This window comes from Drosophila elegans, unplaced genomic scaffold (assembly GCF_018152505.1).
Source record: "Drosophila elegans isolate 14027-0461.03 unplaced genomic scaffold, ASM1815250v1 contig_397, whole genome shotgun sequence".
NCBI lineage: Eukaryota > Metazoa > Arthropoda > Insecta > Diptera > Drosophilidae > Drosophila > Drosophila elegans.
Genome location: NW_024545782.1, coordinates 4709632 through 4733640, shown reverse-complemented (window position 1 = coordinate 4733640; position 24009 = coordinate 4709632). Strand labels below are relative to the sequence as shown.

The following is a 24009-nucleotide window of genomic DNA, read 5'->3' as shown; positions in this document are numbered from 1 at the left end:
TAATTTAAAAATATAAGAAAATAAAAATTTTAATTTTTATATAAACAAAATAAATATAAAAAACGAAGCAAGTCATTATTCGCCTGGGCTCAGCTTTAAAAAGGGTTACCAGCTTTCAAATTGTGCAAATCGTTCAATATAGAAGTTAAATTTACTAAAACATTAAGTTTACTGCGTGACCATTTAAAGTAACTTGAGAATCCAGGACAGTTTTCAGGTAGAGACCCATACCAGATATAATGAATAAGTCTCACGTGCCACTATACCGCTCCAGGATTAGTTTCCTAAAGAAAAGAAAACGGTCATACAGGACAGATGTTGGTGTTACAGGATTTGATCCTCTAAGATGTCCTGCAAGCGATATCAGATGCATTTATAGCTCACTAATTAAGCTGAATTTAAAATACATAGGTAAGAATTTTACAATACAAAACTGCATTAAAACGCCAGATTACCTTAACTATTACTCAGGCGACTGAATCAATCAAAAACTTTCGTTCATCATTGGCGGAAATTACAATGTTCTAGCCCGCTCGGACCCTTTTCCAGGTAGCCAGGTATATGGGTCGGTTTAATACAAAAAGAAATTAAATGCACTGCCAGGCAGCTGCTGGAAAATTTGTTGTCTCGCTGTGAATTCAGTGCACATGTGTCTCTTTTATTTTGGGTTCTCGGTAAGGGAGAAGCAGCTGTCCCTAACTCCGAAAATGTTGTACAGCACGCACATAAAATTTTACCTACTAACAAAAAAAGGTTTCCGAATATTTTTCTAATTAAGTTCATTGCGAATATTAAATTGAACAATTCCGAGTTAAAACTAGACGCCAATAAGGAATATTTTTTGGTTTCAGATCATCTGATCGGTCAAAATCGTTTACCCCGTGCGCCTGGACAATTTTGACGATAATAGCGGTCACATTCGTAATTTTATTGTAAAACAAAAAAAGTGTGTAATGTTCAATAATGAATGATAACATTTCAGAAAACTGCTTCCCGAAATCATTTGTAGTTTTTTTAGTAACCAATTTTTGAATATATCGCTCGGAAATGAGATATTACATAGTTTGACCCCCCTTAAGAAAAATCATGTAAACATTATTTTAGGATAAGAATTTATAATACAATAAGACTAAGTGCAAAATAAAAAGATTTGCATATATAAGTAAGAAATGTTAAAAGGCTTTTGCATTATTTTTTTTTGTTATCAACACCATTAAAACAATAATCAAGATAACGAACAAAATCGGGTGTTAAAGAAAAGCCTGTGTTAAAAGTTGAGCTATAACAATGCTTTCCAGTCCCAAAAAGAAAGCGTGAAACATTCGAAAGTATGCTCGCGGACCCGTGAAAATTGCCATTTGAAACATAACTACATATGTACATTCATATGCAAATATAAAAATGTATTCCAATAAATTATGGAAGGTATATAATATCAATTAATACGGCTGCAGTCACAAATCGCAAGGTTATTCAATATCAAATCGAAAAATCAAGCAACATTGAGTCAGTTTTTTAAAAAGGTATAAAACTTCAATGTATTTAATTTTTCAAATTTTCTGTATGCATGTATGTATGTATGTAAGCTTTTTTCATAACTTATAAGATATGTTAAGCCGATTGCGTTTATATACATATGTACATATTTACATATGAACTTCTGTAGTACACAACGTACATCAGACCCGTCTTGAAGAAAGGAAACATCTTCCGCTTTGTTATGCGTTTCCTTTGCATCTACACTCAACACACACTCTTAGACACCAGCTGCACCTTTTTCATTGCCATTCAAGGCCAGCTGCAGCCTTGTGCTTCCTCCTTCTCCTGCCATCAATTACTGATTGGCGAGAGACATTAATGCTGCTATCTAATTAACTTTATGCGCTTGGGGTAATATTCGGACGACTATGCAGTGAGCCTTATCAAGCTGGCCAGCTGTACCCTTATCAGTGGCATGCCCCTCTCGTAGACATGCGCTGCGCTAAGCTTTCAGCCGCAAAAGCTCGCTCCGATCCGAGAGGGTGAAAGAACAAGAACGGAAGTCCTTGCTGCTGGGGCTTGTTGACTGTCGAAAATTTTCACTAGGCTATCAGTCAAGTTTATCGGGCTCCTTAGTTTAGTCGAACAAAATCGCGCGGCGACTAGCGTGAAAAATCGCCAGGCAGCAGAACAAATATTCAGCAGGAAAAACTGAACACAACGAAAAGGAAATAATCTCCTTCAGGGCAAAGTATGTTAAAGAAATCCAAAATTTAACGGTCCGCCACCAGTAAAGTGGGAGCGGAAGGCGAAAAGGATAAACTGTACATGCTATAGCTGTATTTACAGCCTCCAAAAGTTTGTGAAGAAAGGGAGGTTCCGAGGCTTTAGATAACAGTTATTTGGAATAAAATTAAAATCAAAACCCGTCTCCAGTGCAATAAGAAGTGTGTACACATACAGCGCGCAGCTATACAAACAAAATCAGAACGCATTAAAACGAACCTTGAGCAAATCAGCCATACTCACACAAACACGAGCAGACACATGTGCGCGCATACCTAGACGAAAAAGGATTTTCCGTAAGGAAAAAGAAAGGAGCTGTGTTTCACAGTCCGTCAGTCAAATATTCGGTAATGGGGAAAGGAAATGAAGAGGAAGCAGCAGCGAAGGCGGAGAGAGAGCTCCCAGAGAGAAAGAGAGAGAAGAGAGAGAGAAAGAAGGGTAGAACGGGATAGACTCGCCTAGTATTGTTACCGTGGTCCGTCCGAGTGACAAATGTGGTACAAAAAAATGAATAATTTATTCATATCTGGGGCAGGGTGTGGGAGAAGGCCGTGCCTGCATACAATTTGACAAGTCAATTTCAATTTGCCTCTAAACCAAAACACTCAATTTTACCTAATCCTCAGCGCACACACCTCCGTTTTTTTTTTCACTCAATCGAATTTGTAATTGTCCAATTTTCAAAAACTTTTTTTTTTGTAATATGGATAATTTTCTTAAGAATAAAATGATATAGCTGTGAAGTTGTAAATTCAATTTTTCATACTTTAATTCTTAAAAAACTGATTGGTGTTCATGAAAAAGTCACTTTTTTTCAATAATTGTTATTAAAATGAAAAAAGTGATCAGTCTACAAAAGAAAGCATTTTTTCGAGAGTTCAGGGTACGAAATTTCAGATTTTAATGGCAGTTTAACCGTACTCTCCAAAAAGTATATTTTTTTTAGTCATTTTTCGTTGTTGCGGGTAAAGTGTGGTATAGAGTTATGCATTTTAAGACTCAAATTCGTTGTTTTAAAGTCACACTTAACTTTTTTCATAATAATTATCTACTATGATGCACATATTAATATAAATTAACAAATCTCAAAAATATTACATATTTACAAGTAAATATTCATGGTTGTTTGGTTCTGTTAGGAAATGTCATTACTTTTTCAAACATTTTATTTCACATATGAAAAGTGTAGTACAAATGAAAAGTAGATAATCAAAATTACATGAGAAAAGAAAGCAACTGTGAACAGCCTTACAAATCTTGCAGCGGCAAAGCACACTGCTGGCAAACTTTCTTTGCACATTAGACGTTCGCAACTCAAATATTTGAAAACAGTTTTTCGATCAGTTGGCAGGGCCACAAAGTTGCCACCTTTTGTGTTTAGACATTTTGTTTTCAAGTGAAAAGTCTTTTGGGTCGTCCATTTCTGGCCTATCTTCGTAGTTTACGTATTGTTCAATTTGCAACCACAATTGCATTTGCATAGATGGTAACAACAATCTCCTAACTAGAAATGGCTTCACAAGGGCGATTCGAACATGTAGACAGAACGATTTTCCTCATTAGTTTCAAGAAGGGAATACAAAATGAAACTGTTTACGACGCTCTGATCTAACATTCCGTAGAAAACACGCAAGGGCCATCGCGAGGTCCTTCTGCTTGTCGAGAAATTATGACATTTGTTGTCAAAAGAATCGACACCTTTTGTTTTATTGTAAAAAACAATCATTTCTGGATTTCCAGTTTCCTGATCGATATTCGCGTCGTCTTTTTCTTGGGGTTGTACGAAAAAAGAGTTTTCTTTGTATCTTCTGTAAAAGCGAATCGTGCTTTGTCACTGTCGGTTTTCGGAACGCATTTGAAACTATTTGGAATCTCACGTTAATTCTTCTTCAGTGTGTCTACCATCGTGAGGTCATCTCAAGAATTTCATCGATAAACAAGGCGCTCCAAGATTCGAGAACTGTTTTGACATTGAGAGCCCCGACAAATTTATATCAATTTCTGTGGTATGCAAACCACTGTGCCGCACCCATACAGACAGATACGAACACACACTCACGCGCAGGGACACCCTCACCGCTCTGCCACAAGGACGTTTCCGCTTTTCCTCTCGCTTCCACACAAACAATCTTACTGGAGGGAAGGGGAAAGTCTTAAATTTACCGTTAACGCGAGTTTGTATTCTCACTTGTTTCTGCTGGTCGCTTCTTGTGTTTGAGTTTGTGTTTCGAATTAGCTTCTATGTATGTATTCACCCAGCCGTCGTCTCCCAGTTTCCAGGAGCTCCTCTCATCATAAATAAATAAGCCGAGAAAATGGTTTTGCCTCATTCATAAACCTAAAAACCCGGACAGGGTCGCCGATCAACGAATAATTAAACGGAATACCCAGGACCCCAAGGAGCATTACAGCAGGCATGCCGGAAGAGAAGGACGCCAGCCTGGAGAACGGCCAGGCGACGGCCACTTTGACGCCCAGCAAACCGAAGGCGCAACGCCTGAAGACAACCGCCCGACGTCGGCAAAACGACAGCGATGTGGCCGGTGGCGTGGGGATTACCGGCGGAGGAGTCGTAATCCTGCCACAGCACGTGCTTAACGAACTCTACCACAACTACTCCATCAAACAACGCCGCAGCGGACTAAAGTGGTTCCTCTTCGCGGCCGTTCTGTTCAATATTTGGACCATCGGAATTCCCTGGGATCAGGCGGTGCCAACGAGAGGTAAGTTTTGAACACTGATCACAATGTCCCATTGCTACCATGGGGACAGTCAGGCCAAAGTACTCTTATGTATAGTCAAAGGGTAAATTGTTTTCGTCGATTAGTATATCAAAGGTAGAAGAAAGCGTTTACGACCCTATAAAGTATATATATTCTTGTTTAAATCAATCTAGTCGATCTTGCCATGTCCGTCTTTTTGTCCATCTGTGCGTTCGTAAGAACGTCGAGATCTCTGAATCTATAAAATCCAGAAAAATGGGACATAACATGCCGATGCGCGTTATGCCTTAGTAGCGCAAGTTTATTTCAAAACTTGGCCACGCCCACTTCAACACCCAGAAATCAATCTGAGACATGGCAAAGGTCAAAAAATGTTTGAGACCAAACCATAAAAATATCTGCGAGAATGGTGCTGCTCGCGTTTAGCTTATAGTGTTGGTTGGATGGCGCCACCGAAAATCGGTTTGTTTTTTGGGGGCATATTTATCTTGAAACGGATAAACTAGTAACTAGTAAAGTCGTGGCACTCAATTATAACATTCATTCTTAATTTAAGAATATAAATGTTAGAAGATTTAAACTTGACATTTTTTATGGGTATTTTTAATACATCTTAATTTGTATTTAGTTGTCAACTGCTGTATGCTGGTGGCGTACTTGGCTCTAACAGCTCTCCTTCACATTGGACGGCGTTCCGATAAACCGGCGTTGAGGCGCTTTCACCAAATACTACTGACGATTGTGCCACGGGCTCTGTGGTTGCTGAGCATTCTTCACTTAGCCGCCTATGTTACCCTACAGCCTAGCTTCTCTCCAAGGTAAGTAACGATAAGAGTTGTATAAGTCTTCAATAAACAACTTAACAAAATTTTAAACCTTGATTTAAGCATATCGTTTTAATATCTTTGGAAACTTTTGCGCGTTCCACATAACCAAAACTTATTTTTATTTATTTGCAATTATTTTAGAGACATTCTTGGCTGGGCTATTTTGCTAAACTTCCTGGTCTATGTAACGCTGCCCGTGCCATTGATTTTCCTAGGTCTGTCGATTGGATGCATTACGTATCTTATTTGTCTCAGCCTGCCCCTGGGTTACTATAGCTGGGACTCGCTGCTTTCGAATCAGGTGGCGGCCAATGCTGTTTTAATAGCCACAGCCGCCTTGATAGGGCTCTTGTACTACTTTATGGGCGAGGCCAAGCAGAAACGAGCTTTCCTCGAGGCCAAAAAGAGCCTCGAAGTGAAAATGGTCATCGAGGAACAGTCGGCCGAACAGGTGAGTATTTATTATTTGAGTTACGGCTGGCTGTAATGTTATAATTTTTATCAACATAAGGAACGTTTGCTGTTGTCTGTGCTGCCAAAGCATGTGGCCATTAAGATGCGAGAAGATTTGGGCTCATCTAGTTCGGAGGCATTCAAAAAGATATACATGAGTCGGCACGAGAATGTGAGGTATGTCTTTACATTTTTATTTTTCAATATCCTTGAAGAAGGTTAAAAGTTTTAATCGTGGTAATTATATTTTTTTTTTGGAGCAGTACGAAACGCGCTTGGAAGTACTGTTTCTGACCCGTTTTGGCTTGAATATGCAAATAATATTGTTAAAAAAAAGTACGGAGTTTTTTGATATGTTCGTTCTAAGATATATACAAAATTGCTAAAAGCGATTCCAGTAATTGCTATAAGTTATGGTTCATAAGTAACGTGCCTTTGATGTAATGCTGCATATTTCTAGGTGTTAATATTCAAATAAAAGAAAATTGCATTGCCACTTGTTTAACGATTAAACTCCGGACTCTCTTCCACTTTTGATTTGTACAAAACAAGCATACTATATGCGGATATCGTAGGTTTTACCGCCATCTCGTCTACGTATAGCGCCCAAGATTTGGTTAAAATGCTTAACGAGCTCTTCGCACGCTTCGATAGGCTTGCCGAGGTAATATTTTTTTGTGTTTTTCTCTTCAATATTTCCCATTGTTTTTCTTCGATATTTTGTTGTTGTTGGGCTTATTCCAGTTGTTCATTCACATGTTCGGGTTGGGTAGGAGGTCCAACGCATAACAATTTCTACTAATGATGATTATGATGTTTATGAAACGGCATCTCGAATAAGGACTTTTTGATTTCCTCTTTTCGGGTGGTCTCTTTATTTTTAATTTTTCTCTTCATTTCTCTTTCCAGTTTAAAGTTTTCAATCCGTTGTCTTTATTATTTTTGCCTTCTTTTTGGATTTTTATGCTGGGGAGGCCCAAAGGGCGAATGACCAACAAAAGTTATGTTCAGTCAGGCGTATATAATGTTTCGAGTTGACTTTTTTTCGAGTGATTTTTTGTGGTTATTTTGAGTGCTTTAGGCTTAGGATTCCTGGTTTATTTTATGATTCAGTTAACTTGACTTGTGTTTTTCTTAGGTTTGTCAAAATGGGATGGGTCCCCAATGTGTATATGTGTGCCAGTTAATCCTTTCAGTTATTTAGGGAGCATTTTGTTTTCAGTTAATTTTCTTGTTTTTGCGACCAAGGTAAAGCAGTATGACGATTTTTCAAGGGCGTTTTGTGGGTGTCTTGAATTGGTCAAGTTTATTAATTTGCTAAATTAATATTTTTACTAAAGTTTTAACTATGTATATTTATTTGAAGATAAATTTTATAGGGTTAATCTAAACTTGAATTAAATGACATTTGTCTACCCCTAGAAATATCAACAATTGCGCATTAAAATTCTTGGCGACTGCTATTATTGCATTAGCGGTGCCCCCGATGAGCGTCCAGATCACGCCGTCATGTGTGTGCACATGGGACTTTCTATGGTGAAGGCCATCAAGTGAGTAGCAGTTGAAAACTTCTCCCTTGGGAAAGTAGAAAAAAGCTTGTCGAGCGAAACGCGAGGCTAAATCAACGTTTGTTCAATTAATAATAATTGCACTTAACCACGTTCGCTCCTTTCGCTCCTTAGTCGAAGCTTCTTTTCCCAAGCATAGTTTCTGGCGCTACTAACAACCAACCACTCGCAACGATGTTGCGTGTCACTCCCTCTTTGTGTTTGCAGGTATGTGCAGCAGAAGGCCAACTCACCTGTTGATATGCGTGTGGGAATTCACACGGGAGCTGTACTCGCCGGCATTCTCGGCCAGCGGCAGTGGCAGTTTGACGTTTACTCCAAGGACGTAGAGCTGGCTAATAAAATGGAATCGAGTGGCAAGGCTGGGTGAGTCGTTTAACTGCTGCGACACTCCCACTTTTGCATAATTGATAAAGGGCCATCGTCATCGTGGTCGTCGTCACTTGTGTTCTTATTATGATTGAACATTGTCACTTTGGCACATAAATTGTTGAGCTTGTGTGTGCAGTGTTCTGTTTTTTCGCCTCTGTCCGACCTTATGTCTCTTATGTTCTAGTAGTAATTGTATTCGCTCTATTCATCTTAGACGCGTTCACATTTCGGACAAAACATTGGCATTCCTCAACGGCGAGTTCGAAGTGGAGGCCGCTTTTGGAGAAAAACGGGAGGAGCTGTTGCGCATCGCTGGTCTCAAGACCTATTTCATCACTAAGGTGGTTAAACCGGTAGGTTGCGGGTAACTAATAATGTCAAAGTTTTATTCTTGCGTTGTGTAGTTCATATGTTATTATGGAAATCATTGATTTTACGTTTTATTATTTTTTAACACAGTTCTTCGTTTTAAACACGTGATTGGTAATTGTATACGTTTGCATTAAGAATTTCTGCAGCGTATGCAGCATTATAAACTTTAATTAAGCTGGTATACATTAGTTCATCAGTTCACGTACTTTTGCTAATGACCTGATATTATGATATGTGGGTGGCTACATCAAAGCGATAATCTTTAAAAAACAGTATAATTTGTGAAGGAATCAAAGCTTTTGGCTTTTTATATCATATTTACTCACAGTTGTATTTTAAGTTTTCCACACATTGTCAAACATATTTTTTTAACTGCAGCCTGATCCTAAACATTTAATAAAATTTCCCAGTTTGCATCGCCTTGTGCAAAAAAAATCAATGAAACCCAAGCTGAAAACTCTCAAGACAGTCCTAATGGATCGACCAATGATGTCGTGGCAGGTGAAGATGATAACGATGCTACATTGGACGACGAGGAGCTACTGGCGCAGAATGCTGTATCCAATTGCCATCAAACAGCGGTGACTGAAGATGAAGAAGAGCAGGTGAAATTGGAGAACTTTAAGCAAAGATTGAAAGACGAACTTGTGACACGCGATGGACACGAGTAAGTACATTAGAAATAAAACAACGCTATATTCGATTTCCCCGACTATTAGATATCCTTTACCCAGCGAACAATTTTCAAATAAATATTCCGCAAGAAATCAATCGGGTTATAGCTTCATATTCAGCAAAGAGCGCTATCTTATGCTGAGCAGCAGCAGAGCAAACTCAAACAGTATAAAACCACCTACACATTGACAAGTTTGTCCCTGCAAATTACTCGCACAAATTAGGTTCGTGCATTTATTAGTATGTGTGCTTTCCGCTGCTCTATGCTGTCTTTCGCTACTCTTCAGGCTCAAACTCGATAATAGCAAAACATACATGGTCAATATATTCTAAAATTATAGTTAGAGTTTGAAACTGATTGTGTCTTCCGTAGATATGGCCGAAACACCTACAGAGCCTAAAACCTAAGTCCTATTGTACACATAAATGTATTTATTCTTGCTGTATGCATTTCGTATTTTGATGAATACCCAATTTTGATTTTAACTGGTACTTGGGGGGATTTATATTGTTGCTTTTGCTACTTGAAAGAACTTGAGAACTTTTATTTTAAATTCGAAATCGGTGCCTCAGAGTTATATAGTAGATAATAGTATAGTAGAGTTGATATATAATCTTTTTTTGTTAAATGACAAAGTTTTTATTTTATTTTTCGAAATGAACTGCAAATTATGGCACATAAGTTCATATGTTCTTTGTCGTCGGTAACCATTCTCATGGATATGACCACCAAACGAATTTTTAGTCTATTTCTTAAATTTTAAGCCATTCAAAATACCTGAGTTACCCCCAATTGATTAACTTCAATTGCGGTTAGCCCTGTAAAAAGCCTGTACTCCCCAAGGGTACTTCGACTTAAAAATGTTGTACAATAACAAAAAATAATTATTTCTTTAAGGAACCTTACCAAGGACACAAACATATTCCTGCGCTTTAAAAATCCACAGTTGGAGCAATCGTACGCCGTGTATAGAGAGCCGTACAGTTCACTTCCGCTCCTTGCCGCTCTGCTGGTGCAGTGTATCGACGTATTGTATTCGTATTTAATTCTGCCACGATCTACGCTTCACTTCATCAACATTGCTGCGCCTTTAGTTCCAATCGCCATGCTGGTTGTGATCAGCATTGCGGAGAGCTTCAGCGGTATGCTGCCCAAGTTTTTCGTGGACGTGAGCAAGCGTTTCAATGACATTACCTTCGTTCGCGAGCTGGCCGCCATAATTATTGCACTCACTATTGGCCTCAGTAATGTCATCGACATGGTTAGTTTGGGTTTTGCACAGTGCTAAATAATTGTCCTTTTAAATTGGAAAAATGTGGATTGTTTTATGCTTGGTTGAAGGAGTAAGCCTAGGAACATTTGTAATCAAAATACCTATGAAACGAAAATTTCCAGGCATCAACTGGATGATTGAATTGTTGGTGATTGGATCGTTTTGAAAAAGGTTTTTTTTTTATTTTAAAACACGGTTTTATTTTTAAGAACCTTTTTTAAAAGGACAATATTAAATAGTTTATTTTACTTTTTAGTTAGTAATTCGCATTAATTTGAGATCTTTTTTTGCGAGTGTTGCACAGGCGTGCTCAAGTCCTGGCACTGATTTCCACTGTTTCCTTGACAGTTCTTCTTCGTCACCTTCGTGCGGACTGAGCATATTGTCAGTGAAAGCGAATTCAATGCCACGGCTGGCATGGAGAGCGAGATGGACGTGGACGGGGAAGGGGTTGTCACCGCAGAGCACCTGCTGCCCGCATCATTCGTCGAACAAATGCGCGAGGCAGTGCCCACGGAACAAGTTCTATATCCGTCCTACTTAAGTAATTTTGGTGTTCTCATATTGATTGCGATCGCCGTGATTGCCCAACTAACGCATCTTACGAAAATCTTGCTGCTCTTGTCCATTGCAGGTAACTTTCATAAATGCATAATATTTTATTTCATAATTTGTATTATTTTTGTCCCTTAGCTCTGCATTGTTACTTCAATATATTCATTATGCAGGACCTATATGGTCTGGAGGATGATTTTGCACATCAACCGTAAGTGAAGACATTTTAATCAGTTTTTTTTATTAAATAGTAATGTGTGCCTATTTTTCATTATTAGTATCATATCTACGCGATATTGCGCTTCAGGACTTTTGCTGGTGGCTGCTTTGGCGTTAAGCACATTGGCCAGACATGTATAAACAGTTAATTATTCTGTGCTCGGTAAACTAAAATAATAAAAATTACAGATGGACCACGAGGACAGGGTTATATTCAAATGGAAAACCGAGGTGGCCGAGCAGAAGGAGACCGCTAACGACATGCGACAGCGTAACGAGGCTTTGGTTTATAATGTGTTACCTGTTCATGTGGCAGAGCATTTCATGAAGAACACCAAACGCTCCCACGATGATCTCTACTCCCAGAGTTACGCTGAAGTGGGGGTTTTGTTTGCCAGTATGCCAAACTTTTCAGGTAAGCTTTCAAATTATTTTTTTAAATGTTTTGTCCCCGTGTTTCCATATGCACATTAAGATATCAGTAAGCATTTACATATGTGATGACAACCTAAATAACTGGTTATTAAAACATAGACCAAAGGCCTTTTGCTAATAAATACCACTAAATTCTATATTAAATTATATTGAAATGGTGATGTCCACCGCTATTTTATATGGAAAAGGAGATTATCCTTTATATTTAATTTTAGCTTTCGTGTCTTCCACCCGCAACACCAAATTTATGTAAAATTACATTTCAATAGCGAATTTTGAACGAAAGAGTGTTACTAGTTTAGTTCAAAACTAGGTCTATTCTCAAAATCATCATGTGATTCAGAATAAATATATAATATTCGATCAAAGAACGCAGAACTAAAATTGTCCGTATATGGTTAAACATGTTATCCGACGTCTATGCATAATTATCGACTTGACAATGTACGTTGAAAAAATAAATGTTTTGTTTGGGTATGAAACGTTCATGTCCATATATTTCATAAAATCAATGAGAAATTCAGGATTTTTTTACATTCCAAACAACTAATAACACACTTATTTAATTTAGATTTCTACTCGGAAGAAACGGTAAACAATCAGGGCTTGGAGTGTCTACGTTTTCTCAATGAGGTTATCTCAGATTTTGATGCTGTAAGTAGATACATCCTTTCGACAATAAAAATATTTCTCGTATAATTTGTATTGGTTTTTGTTGACTTGCAAATGAATGCATGAACGGTGTAGATATGACTCATTGCCCTTAAATTCGAACATATTTGTTTTATTTTAGTTGTTAGAACTGCCACAGTTTCAGGACATCATTAAAATTAAAACCATTGGCTCCACGTACATGGCCGCCAGTGGCATAAATCTGCAAAGGAACCTTCGTAACGACGCCCCCATTACTGAACGTTGGTCCCACCTTGCAGTTTTGGTAGAGTTTGCATTGGAACTAAAACACGCCCTCCAGGGTATCAACGAACAGTCGTTCAATCACTTCGTCCTAAAGATGGGCATCAATCATGGACCGATAACGGCGGGAGTTATTGGAGCACGCAAGCCGCACTATGACATCTGGGGTAACACGGTGAACGTGGCATCGCGCATGGAGAGCACAGGCAAGGCTGGCGCCATTCAGGTCACCGAGGAAACATGCAATATTCTACAGCCTTTCGGTTACACATTCCTGCAGCGCGGTCTGGTGGCTGTCAAAGGAAAGGGACAGTTAATGACCTACTATTTGCAGGTGAGAACACTACTCTTAATACTCTTAATAACCTTAAAGAAAGTAATACTGAAATTAAATTAAAAGAAACGTCGTAGGAAAATTGATTAAGAATATCGAATTTGTATCCTTGCAGAATTTATATTAAACAAGGAAGGAAGCAAACTTCGGCAAGCCGAAGTTTATATACCCTTGCAATTAAATATTTTTAAAAACAGTAAAATATTCTTAGAATCATTAAAACATTGAAGTTATGATGATTTGCAACTTAATTATATAAAATATATATAATATATACTTAATTATATATATATATATATAATTAAACGATAGTTCCTATGGCAGTTTTATATCGTTTTACTATTTTAATACAATTAAAAGCGTAATTCTGAACTGTCAAATTATTAATAAATCAAAACGAATTTTAAAAAAAATATTACAAAATAGAAAAGTTACATTTTTTTGAAATTTAATTTTCTTTAATATTTTTATTGTTCCCATTATAAAGCTTTATGTTATAGCCGTCCGATTTTTATGAAATTTAAACCGTAATTCTGAAATATTTAACCATTACTGTATGTCGAAGACATCAGGACAATGCTAGACCACACACATCAATAGCGAACCGCCAGAAGCTCCGAGAGCTTGGATGTGAAGTTCTTTTGCATCCACCTTATAGCCCGGACATCGTACCAAGTTACTACCACTTTTTTCTATCAATGTCGAACAATTTGGATAGTGTAAAATTAGCTACAAGAGCGGATTTTGAAAACCGACTGGCTCAGTTCTTTGCAAATAAGGACCAAGGATTTAATGAGAGGGGTATCATGAAAGTACGATCAAATTGGCAATCGTTTTAGAAAAAAATGATGCCAATTTGAAATAAATGGGTTAATTCTAAACATAAATTTGAATTTCATGTACAAATAGTGGATCACTTTTTACTTGACCCTATAATTTGTACGTAATTATGGTCTGAAAATTTTGAATTTAAAATTTATTTATTGGAATGATATTTTTTCCCCTCTTTTCAGGGAAAATCCCAAGCGAATGTAGAGCCAGTTGCACCTGCAGCCATTGAGCTTCATGGACAGGAATCATCTGGTCTAGAATCCACCACCGAACTGGAGGGCTCCGACATAAAGACGCCACTACTAAAGATTAAGGTCCAGGAGGCATCAGGGGGCTGTGAGCGAATCGCCCAAGAGCAGAGTTTGGGAAATGGCAATGCTGGCCAAGTGGGGGTGGGGGAATCTCAATCTTTGCTAGAATAATTTGCTTTTGATCTTATTTGCACTTGTGTCTGTATGAGAGTGTATCTATGTGTGGTTGCGAGTGTAGCGTGCATGCGTGAGTGGCTGTTAGAAAACAATAGTTAAATGTTATGAAAGCTGTTACACTTGCTATAAAATTGGTTTTGCCTCAGTATTTGTGTGATATTCTATGCCAGATGCAGAAATTAATGAAACAAAAAATCAACATTCCAAAATTAGTTAAATTTATAAATTTGATTTCCAAATGTTTTTAAACGGTGTACCTAAAAAAATAAAATATATTTAAATTTTAAATAAATTTGACTTTGAATCAGTATTCTTGGTTTTGAAAAGTCAGTTTTTGTTTCAAACAAAATTTTTATCTCATTTCCTAGAACCGTAATATATAAGAGAATAACTTTGCTTTACAAACTAATTGATGTGTAGTTTATTATGTCAAGAAAAAACAATATTGCCTCTCAATGTGTAAAATATGAATATGCGCATACACTATGGAATACATACAATTAAAAAGTCCTAGTATCATAATTATATGAAGAGAATATTAGTTGAGAATCCGAATCCCACCACAAATGCAACCCACAAATCAGTCCAAATAGCGAACATAACTAACTATAATGAATTAGTTAACGAAATTATTTAAATATAAAAAATGAAATAGAAGTCAAAAAAAAAAAAAAATATCCTTGTCATGCGTTTTTGGACGCCCGCAACCAATATATAAACCTAATGTATAGAAACATATAGATGTAAAAAAAACTTATAAATGGCATCGCATGCTTATTAGAACATTTCAACGAATTAGCAAAGAAACAACAAACGAACTTACTTACCAAGAATAACGAAACACACAAAACTTAAGTAACTTAATCTAAAATCGGTTTTATGCGTATGTCCATCAACCACTACCCTCTGTTAATTTTTTTTTGATGGCCAAAAGCATGACAATCAAGATGAGAAAAACGGTAAATATAATTAAATTAACTTGAAAATTATTAAAGTTTTTTTCCACTGGTTACTAAAACACAGAATAAACCGTTGCTAAAATAAAAGTTATTTTGAAACTTTATTATTTCTTTTTAATTTTGTTGTTAAAATTTTTTGTTATTCGAGGTATGACCATAAAAGCATATGAGACTTCTTATCATTTAAAAGAAACGAACTAAAATGTAACTATAAATTTAAAAACAAGATACTAAAAAATTAGCAAATTATAGCGAAATAAAAAAAATAACAACTTTAGTTTTTGTGTTTTTGTGGGAGAGTCAATAACAAATTATTATCAATATATTACACTATTAAGTGCAAATGCATCTATATACTATTATTATTATGTATATATATAGACAATTCTCTAATGTCAAATGCGACATTCGTACGCACTCAAACTAAAAAAAAAATGTCATTTTATTATTTTAAGGGGCGTAACTTATAGCTCTTGGTTTTAGCGAAACGTGATCGAAAATTTCAATTGATTTTTAAATGTTAATAATGCTTATACCCTTGCAGAGAGTATTATAATTACAGACAGAAGACTGCAACGCAGTGAAGGATACAGTTCCAACCCTCTAAAGTATATATATTCTTGATCAGCAGCACTAGGAGAGTCGATCTAGCCATGTCCGTCTGTCCGTTTTAAAGTTTTAAAGCTATCTGCATGAAACTTTCCCAAAAGTTGTCTTTCTATTGCAGGTAGTAAGATGGAACGAGCCGGATCGGACGACTAAAGTAAATAGCTACCATAGGAACAATCGGAAAAATAAATAAACAAAATTATAATTTTGCTGTTTTTAATTTTTTGTTTAGTTCTTCGACATAATATAATGGTTAAATATTTCAGAATTACGGTTTAAAGTTGATCAAAATCATATAGCTCTCAAAAAAACAATAAAAAATAATTTTTTTAAATGTAACCTTTCTATTTTGTAATATTTTTTAAATTCTTTTTGACTTATTAATAATTTGACTGTTCAGCATTACGCTTAAATTCTATTAAATTAGGGAAACGATATCGTATAGCTGTCATAGGAACTATCGAATGATGGAGCGGCAAATCAATGCTTTTAAACATATACGCAAGTAAATCATAATTTTAATGTTTTCAAGAATATTTGATTTTTGAAATAGCTGCAAGGGTATATGAACTTCGGCTTGCCGAAGTTTGCTTCCTTTCTTGTTTTTGCTTAAACTAAAAATATTCAGTACTTTTTTATATCTTTGCAGAGGATACTATAATTTTGGTCAGATGTTTGTAACGCAGTGAAGAAAATGTTGCAGTTCCTCTGGCTTTTAGTCATTTTTATGCTAATTGTTTTTAGATTCGAAAGAAACTAAAAATTGCGCCATCCTTTCATTTACCTTACATTTTATAGCGAAATTCTACAAAGATCTATCCATCTTCCACCATCCGTTGAAGGGACGGTCCATAAGGTTTTGCCGTTCTAAATACTTGACAGTTAGTCCGCCGTTAAAATTTTACGATCTTTGACGGAATAATTTATGCGATAGTTAGCCGATGTTTCTGCGGTGCAGCCCCCTTTCCACGCAGTCCATCCCTAAAAAACGTTGGGATTTTCGAAAAAAGTGAAATTCCAGTTTCCACAGGGCACATCCACCTTCCACCTTCCGATTTTAGCTGATCTTAACAGCTTTAGCTTATCAAAACATAAATAAAGATGGTTGACCTGTTTACTTTGTTTGTTTTGACGAGCCACAGCTGTTCAGATTAGCTGAAATCGGAAGGTGGATGTGCTCTGTGGAAATCGCAGTTTCACATTTGTTGAAAATTCCAACCGTTTCCAACGGATGGACTGAGTGGAAAGAGGGCATTAATGGCAGCACTAGCAAAATATCGTTAGCTATCGGTATTATTCCGGTATTTTTTTAATTACGTTCAGGGCGAAAGAATTTTAGAAGCACTTATTGTAAATGCGGCAATTATACGGGTATGACATGACATTGTTCGCCTCAGTCATTGACGAATTCATTGAAGCTCAGAGACAAATACACCGGATACTGCTTGAGATTCACGGTCACATTGCCTTTTTAACGTTAAATTCAAACTTTATGGTTTTTTTTATTATATTGTGTTTATCCCGCTAATTTGAACTTTTAAAGGTTTTCAGTTGTTACCTTTTAAGGGTAAAAAATATTTCGTATAAATTTAAGCCTCACTTTTTTATTTCGTTTTGTCGTCAACTCCAATAAATGAGCAAAATTGTATTTCTTAAATACAATTTTGCTTATTAATGTGTCGGCCTCGGTGGTATTTCATCGAATGGTATTCCGGTTCATACATTTTACTATCTGGTATCGGTTCTGACAATTTTCCTCATTCAATCGTCATAGGTTGTCTTGCTCGCACTTACGTAAAATCGTATAGTTAAAACAAAAAATGAGCAACGAATGAAGCCAACAATTTAGTGTCATAACCCCATTAGCATTATGGGATTTCCTGGGTAGAAAAAAACGCATTCAAAATGTTATTTTTATACTTAGTAACAAAAAAATGTATATGGTGTTTAAAATAAGTTAAAAAAAGTTAAAAAAAGGGAAATTCTTTCATCATAATAAGCAAAAAAGGAGAGTATAAATAGTACGCTACCTTTTCTTGATACATGATACATATCTGCTAGATATAGGCTAGGTTTAAATATCGATAGGAATAGAAAATAAAAATAAAATAAAACAAGGTAAATGAATTAATTAAGACAAATTCACGCGGAATTTAAATAGTAAAACTATTTTTGTTATTCAAACAGCTGTCGGTGCAGTGAAAACGCGACGCTTTTCGGAAAACAAAGTATGCATCCCTGATATCGCTTACCAATAACGACATATCGATGTATCGATATCGTCCCCGTTCGACGACCCATTTTACGATAGCAAAAAAAAAGTGCAAAAAAACTAAATTCTCGGCGTAATTAATTAGTAAATAGCTTAGTTAAGCAGCAGGTGAGTAGTCGCCCAGACCGCGCCCCTTGCGGTCCGTGGAGCGGGGACTGGCCAGCTGTGAATCGCCCGAGGGCAAGGCCAACGGCTGGTGGCCCCCACACACAAAAAGTGAGCGAGCTGCGCGATTATGCCAAAAAGTAGAAGCACCCGACGTATGAGGGTCGCCTCGTCGCCCCGTCGTCCCGTCGCCCTGTCCGCCCGTTGTTGTAATCGCGCAGACCGCGGGATCTGTCCGCCTTCTAACCCGCCTCCATTCCGCTCTGCTTCCCGCCCTGCCCCAGTAGCCAACACCTCCACATCCATCCCAGACGGACCCAGGATCCAGACCCAGTCGAGATGTCGCTCAAGCCCAAGATAGTGGAGTTTGTCGATGTTTGGCCGCGCCTGCGCTGCATCGCCGAGTCGGTGATAACGCTCACCAAGGTGGAGCGCTCGGTGTGGAACACGAGCTTCAGGTAGGTCTCGGTCACTCACAGCAGCGGTCGGAACGATAGCACTCGCTAGGGGCAAATATCTTGCAAAGCGTAGGTGGCAATGGGTCATACTGCGAAGATCACAGGTTTTTTTTTTAATACATACAAATGTAGATAGATCACTTACCACCGGTTGTAGTAATTTATTTTTATATGCGTTAAGACTATAAGTGAAATAAGTATAAATTATTTAAGCTGTGTTTTAGTTTATCTTATAAAATAAACAGAAAAATGTTACAGTTGCTTGGCTAAACTGTGTACTCATGTCCAGCAATTAATTTGCTTTGCTTCCCAACAGCAACAGTCAAAAATATAGCTCACAATAAGTTGCCAATGATTTGCACAATTTCTTAATCTACAAGCCTGATTATTGCACTGATATATATGTTATCCATTTAATTTATATATTCAAATAAAAGACAACTTGTTAATCGGGTTAAATCTAAAAGAAAAACATTAATAGCAGAGATCTGAAGTGGGCCAAATACTATTAGGAAATAAAAGCTAAACAATGGGGTAACTCTGCTATTATTCCGACCGCCTCTGCTCGTATACATATGTTAATGTTCGTGTGTGCAGCGTGAGTTGCCAAAATGGAATTGCTAAAATAAAACACGCACCAACACAACGCTCATTTCGATTACCTCCCCGAAACATATAGCGACGTTTACACGCTGTGCGTGGCGCAGCCGGAACCGATGGCCGATCGCCTCTACGGCGAGACAAAGCACTTCCTCGAGCAGCACGTCCAGGAGATGCTGGCGAAGAAGGTGCTGATCGAGGGCGAAAGTTCTAACTCCAACGGCGGGCCGGACCTCCTCCATCGCTACTACACCACCTGGATGGAGTACAGCCAGGGCATCAAGTATCTGCACCAGTTGTACATGTAAGCACCCATCGAAAGCTACGCTAAACATCCACTAATCTTTGGGATTTACTCATTATAGCTACCTAAACCAGCAGCACATTAAGAAACAGAAGATCACCGACACGGAATCGTTTTATGGCAATCTGTCCAGCGATGCTGCGGAACAAATGGAGATTGGCGAACTAGGACTGGACATCTGGCGTCTTTACATGGTCGAGTTTCTGGCCAGCGAATTAGTGCGTCACATACTCGAGGGGATCGCCGCGGATAGAGCTAGCAATGGCACCCTGGATCACCACCGCGTGCAGATCATCAACGGTGTAATACACAGTTTCGTGGAGGTGCAGGACTATAAGAAAACAGGCTCGCTGAAGCTCTACCAGGAGCTCTTCGAGGGTCCCATGCTGGATGCAAGTGGCACCTATTACACAGACGAGGCCAACAAGCTGCTTCAGCGCTGCTCGGTGTCTGAGTATATGCAGGAGGTTATCCGCATACTGGAGTATGAAAGCCGGCGGGCACAAAAGTTTCTGCATGTTAGTTCCCTGCCAAAGCTGCGCAAAGAGTGCGAGGAGAAGTTCATCAACGACCGCTTGGGCTTTATTTACTCGGAGTGCCGCGAAATGGTGTCCGAGGAGCGGCGACAAGACCTGCGCAACATGTACATCGTTCTCAAGCCCATACCCGACAATCTGAAGTCCGAGCTCATTACGACCTTTCTCGATCACATCAAAAACGAGGGTCTGCAAACTGTGTCCGCGCTGAAGGGCGAGAACATTCACATTGCCTTTGTGGAGAATATGTTAAAGGTGCACCACAAGTACCAGGAGCTCATAGCCGACGTCTTCGAAAACGATTCTCTCTTCCTTAGTGCTTTGGACAAGGCGTGCGCCAGTGTTATAAACCGCCGGCCCACCGAGCGGCAGCCGTGCCGCAGTGCGGAGTATGTGGCCAAATACTGTGATACGCTCCTGAAGAAGTCAAAGACCTGTGAGGCAGAGATCGACCAGAAGCTTACCAACAACATAACCATTTTCAAGTATATCGAGGACAAGGATGTGTACCAGAAGTTCTATAGCCGACTGTTAGCTAAGCGCCTTATCCACGAGCAAAGCCAGAGCATGGATGCGGAGGAGGGAATGATCAATCGATTGAAAGTGAGTGTTCCGCCAGGGATCAAAGCCGGCAGAAAAGTAAAAAACCCAAACTTTACTGTTTAAATCTAATCTAAAATGTAGTTCGTTCGGAAAAACAAATTCTAGACTAATAGATAATTCAAAGAAAATCGAAACTCTAAACTAAAAATTCTTGATCAGAATCAAAAGCCGAGACTTTAAAGCCAGATCCCAGATTTCGGATTTGACATACAGTTTCTAGTTATGCCTACGCAGCGCAAGTTTATTTTAAAGTGTGACCACGTCCACAAACCAAGAAATTTTGAAAGTCGGGACAAAGGGCTATATCGTTTCTTCTTGTCTTTCTTTTTACTTGCAAATTTTAGTTTTGTCTGGGTAAACTTGAAAATACGGGGGCGTGGTAGTCTGTCGCTCTTAACTTGAAGTTACCTAAAACCGCATTGTTTTATACATTTTTAATAACTAAGAATCGTTTTTGTTATTGCTTGTTAGCCTTTATTTTCTTATAGCATTAAATGTTGAATTTATTATTACAGCAAGCCTGCGGATATGAATTTACCAACAAACTTCATCGCATGTTTACGGATATTTCGGTATCTACAGATCTGAATAACAAGTTCAATACTCATCTCAAGGATAACAACGTGGACTTGGGTGAGTTTTTGAATAAATAAGTCATTTGCAGTTTTTTAACACGAATATTCCTACACAGGCATTAATCTCTCCATCAAGGTACTGCAGGCGGGCGCTTGGCCTTTGGGATCCACGCAAGTCATACCATTCGCAGTGCCACAGGAATTTGAGAAATCTATTAAAATGGTATGTTTTAAATGGCAACCCAAGTTAAATGTTTTAGAAACTATGAAAAGCAAACTTTAGGAATGTCTTGATTTGAATTTTTAAAGCAAAAGCTAAAAAAATATATAGATAGAAGAGAATGGGGCAAGGATAGCATAATGCGCAACGTCTTGAAGAAGTTACAAATTAATTTTTGTCAAATTTGAAGGATTGTTTGTCTAAAGAGAATGTTTCGTTTTTTCGTGAAATTTAACAAAATATATGTGAGAATTAATTTATTTATTTTTCCAAATTAAAAACAGGAACAACAAAACGCTACAACAAAAATTCGTACTCATATTTTATCATTTTCTTTAGTCTAAGATTAATTAATAACAATATAATCATATCGATTGTTCCCATGACAGCTTTAGTCGTGCTATACGGTCCCTTCCGACCTATGTAGAAAGAAGAATTTTGTGAAAGTTTCAGCCAGATAATTTTAAAACTGACTTTGCAACCCTTACAGAGGGTATTACAATTTCAATCAGAAGCTTGCAAGGCAATAGAGGTAACATTGCTGATCATTCTTGATCAGCATCACTAGGAGAGTCGATCTAGCTATGTCCGTCTGTCCGTCCGTTTCTACGCAAACTAGTCTCTTAGTTTTAAAGCTATCTACATGAAATATTCCCAGAAGTTGTCTTTCTATTGCATGTAGTACATAAGTAGGAATGAAAAAAATTATAAGCTTGCTGTTTTTTAATTTTTTTTAGTTCTTCGACATATAGTAATGGTTAAATATTTCAGAACTACGGTTTAAATTTCATTAAAATCGGACGACTATATCATAAAGCTTTTTTTTTTTTAATTTAATTTATCTAGGTTGTAATTCTTTTTTGTATTCTTTTTGACTTATTTTGGTAGTTCAGAATTATGCTTTTAATTTTATTAAAATAGGAGAAAGATATCATATAGCTGACATAGGAACTATCAAATAATTGAGCTGCAAATCCTTATAACTTTTAGCATCGTTTTTCAACATATACACAAGTAAATCATAATTTTAATGTCATTAAGAATATTTAATTTTTGCATTAACTGCAAGGGTAAATGAACTTCGGCTTGCCGAAGTCTGCTTCCTTTCTTGTCAACATTGCTGCTAAACATAACTTTTCTAACCATCCTTGCCCCACTTTCATTTACAGTTCTATTTTGCAATAGACATTCACAGTTCTACTTTTATAAGTTAGGCATTTCCAATATTATTAAATCCAGAGTATTTTTAAAATCAGTTCCCTCCAAATTGAGTTAAAAATTTGATTGGATAAGAATTAGTATCATTTGATCCGTTCAGTTAATAATGTTACTTTACATTTTGTTTTCCCTTTTTTCAGTTCGAAGAATATTATCATAAATTGTTTAGTGGTCGCAAGTTGACTTGGCTGCATCATATGTGCCATGGGGAGCTAAAGTTGAGTCATTTGAAAAAGTCCTACATCGTGACTATGCAAACATACCAAATGGCGATAATTCTGCTGTTCGAGACGTGCGATAGTCTGAGTTGTCGGGAGATTCAAAACACACTGCAGTTGAACGATGAAACGTTTCAAAAGCACATGCAGCCTATGATCGAGTCAAAGCTGTTAAATGCCAGCTCAGAGAATCTCGCCGGGGAGACTCGAATAGAATTGAATTTGGATTACACAAATAAGCGTACAAAGTTTAAGATTAGTTCGGCATTACAAAAGGAAACGCCGCAAGAGGTATGATTGACACATTTAAGCTTACAAGGCCATTTTAAATACATTTTTTTCTCATAGGTGGAACACACTATCAACTCGGTGGATGAGGACCGAAAACTGTTCCTGCAAGCCGCAATTGTCCGAATTATGAAGGCTCGTAAAGTCCTAAAGCACAATGCGCTGATACAAGAGGTAAACCTAAAAAATTTTAAACTTAAAAAAATAAAAATAAAATCTTCGTTTTTCGCAGGTTCTTTCGTTATCGAAAGTTAGCTTTACGCCGAACATTGCAATGATCAAGAAATGCGTGGAATCATTAATTGACAAACAATATATTGAGCGAACAGCGAATTCGGGCGATGAATATAGCTACATGGCCTAGGCTGTGGCAGAGATTATTTAACTAATTAAAACCCCAGAACTCAACCCCCGAACACAGAAAGAAAATTGTAAACCAGGCAGCTTATTTTGTCTTAAAACACCTCATTCATAGACAGGATTTTAGCCATCTGTATGTTTACAATATTCTTATAAAAAGCAAAGCGAAGCAAAAGAATGGTCTAGCAATTTGGATTTTGTTTTTTATGATCTTAGCATATTGGAATGAAGGATGTGTGGCGGTCGAACGATGTTACTGATACTTTTAATTTAGTTTAGTTAGTTGCCCCATTTTGATTTAATGCGTGTGTCCTTTATATTTGTAGATATATTCCTTTTATGTATTGTATATTTATCTGGCTTTATGCACACACGCACGAAGCAGAACAAATTGCTGGAAAATGTATAATAAAAATCGAAAAAAATGTTTGACTTTGA

General features: G+C 37.4%; 2 protein-coding genes across 7 annotated transcripts; both read left to right on the top strand.

The window, feature by feature from the left end:
* The first annotated feature begins 2076 nt into the window (after positions 1-2076).
* LOC108135266 (adenylate cyclase type 3) lies at positions 2077-15482 on the top strand. Of its 4 annotated transcripts, XM_017255940.2 has the most exons (18): positions 2079-2230; positions 4539-4988; positions 5617-5806; positions 5957-6266; positions 6327-6445; positions 6821-6932; positions 7691-7818; positions 8044-8202; positions 8423-8561; positions 8991-9247; positions 10154-10517; positions 10878-11163; positions 11223-11295; positions 11363-11438; positions 11493-11718; positions 12310-12392; positions 12532-12987; positions 14001-15482. In XM_017255940.2, the coding sequence occupies exons 2-18, from the start codon at positions 4682-4684 to the stop codon at positions 14238-14240; spliced, it is 3525 nt and encodes a 1174-aa protein (XP_017111429.1). In that variant the 5' UTR covers positions 2079-2230; positions 4539-4681; the 3' UTR covers positions 14241-15482. The 4 variants fall into 4 exon arrangements, 3 of the variants coding, with proteins under 3 accessions (XP_017111431.1, XP_017111429.1, XP_017111430.1); XM_017255941.2 differs by lacking the exons at positions 2079-2230; positions 4539-4988 and having other exon boundaries at positions 5677-5806; positions 5959-6266; XR_005977491.1 differs by lacking the exons at positions 10154-10517; positions 11363-11438; positions 11493-11718; ... (1 more) ...; positions 12532-12987; positions 14001-15482 and having other exon boundaries at positions 2078-2230.
* Positions 15483-18092: 2610 nt separating this feature from the next.
* Positions 18093-24009, top strand: LOC108135232 (cullin-2). Of its 3 annotated transcripts, none has more exons than XM_017255890.2 (9): positions 18093-18194; positions 18479-18649; positions 19329-19553; positions 19615-20692; positions 21208-21325; positions 21384-21490; positions 22846-23214; positions 23272-23385; positions 23444-24009. In XM_017255890.2, exons 2-9 carry the CDS (start codon positions 18531-18533, stop codon positions 23573-23575), a joined length of 2262 nt encoding a protein of 753 aa, XP_017111379.1. In that variant the 5' UTR covers positions 18093-18194; positions 18479-18530; the 3' UTR covers positions 23576-24009. The 3 variants fall into 3 exon arrangements, with proteins under 3 accessions (XP_017111379.1, XP_017111380.1, XP_041564682.1); XM_017255891.2 differs by having other exon boundaries at positions 18476-18649; XM_041708748.1 differs by lacking the exon at positions 18093-18194 and having other exon boundaries at positions 18247-18649.

Bases quoted from the DNA above. Each gene is read 5' to 3' on its own strand.
- LOC108135266 (XM_017255940.2), top strand. From the start codon at position 4,682: ATGCCGGAAGAGAAGGACGCCAGCCTGGAGAACGGCCAGGCGACGGCC. The intron at 6,267-6,326 runs GTGAGTATTTAT...TATCAACATAAG, and splicing joins AGGAACAGTCGGCCGAACAG to GAACGTTTGCTGTTGTCTGT. The intron at 9,248-10,153 runs GTAAGTACATTA...TATTTCTTTAAG, and splicing joins GTGACACGCGATGGACACGA to GAACCTTACCAAGGACACAA.
- LOC108135232 (XM_017255890.2), top strand. From the start codon at position 18,531: ATGTCGCTCAAGCCCAAGATAGTGGAGTTTGTCGATGTTTGGCCGCGC. The intron at 20,693-21,207 runs GTGAGTGTTCCG...TTATTATTACAG, and splicing joins GAATGATCAATCGATTGAAA to CAAGCCTGCGGATATGAATT. The intron at 21,326-21,383 runs GTGAGTTTTTGA...ATTCCTACACAG, and splicing joins GGATAACAACGTGGACTTGG to GCATTAATCTCTCCATCAAG.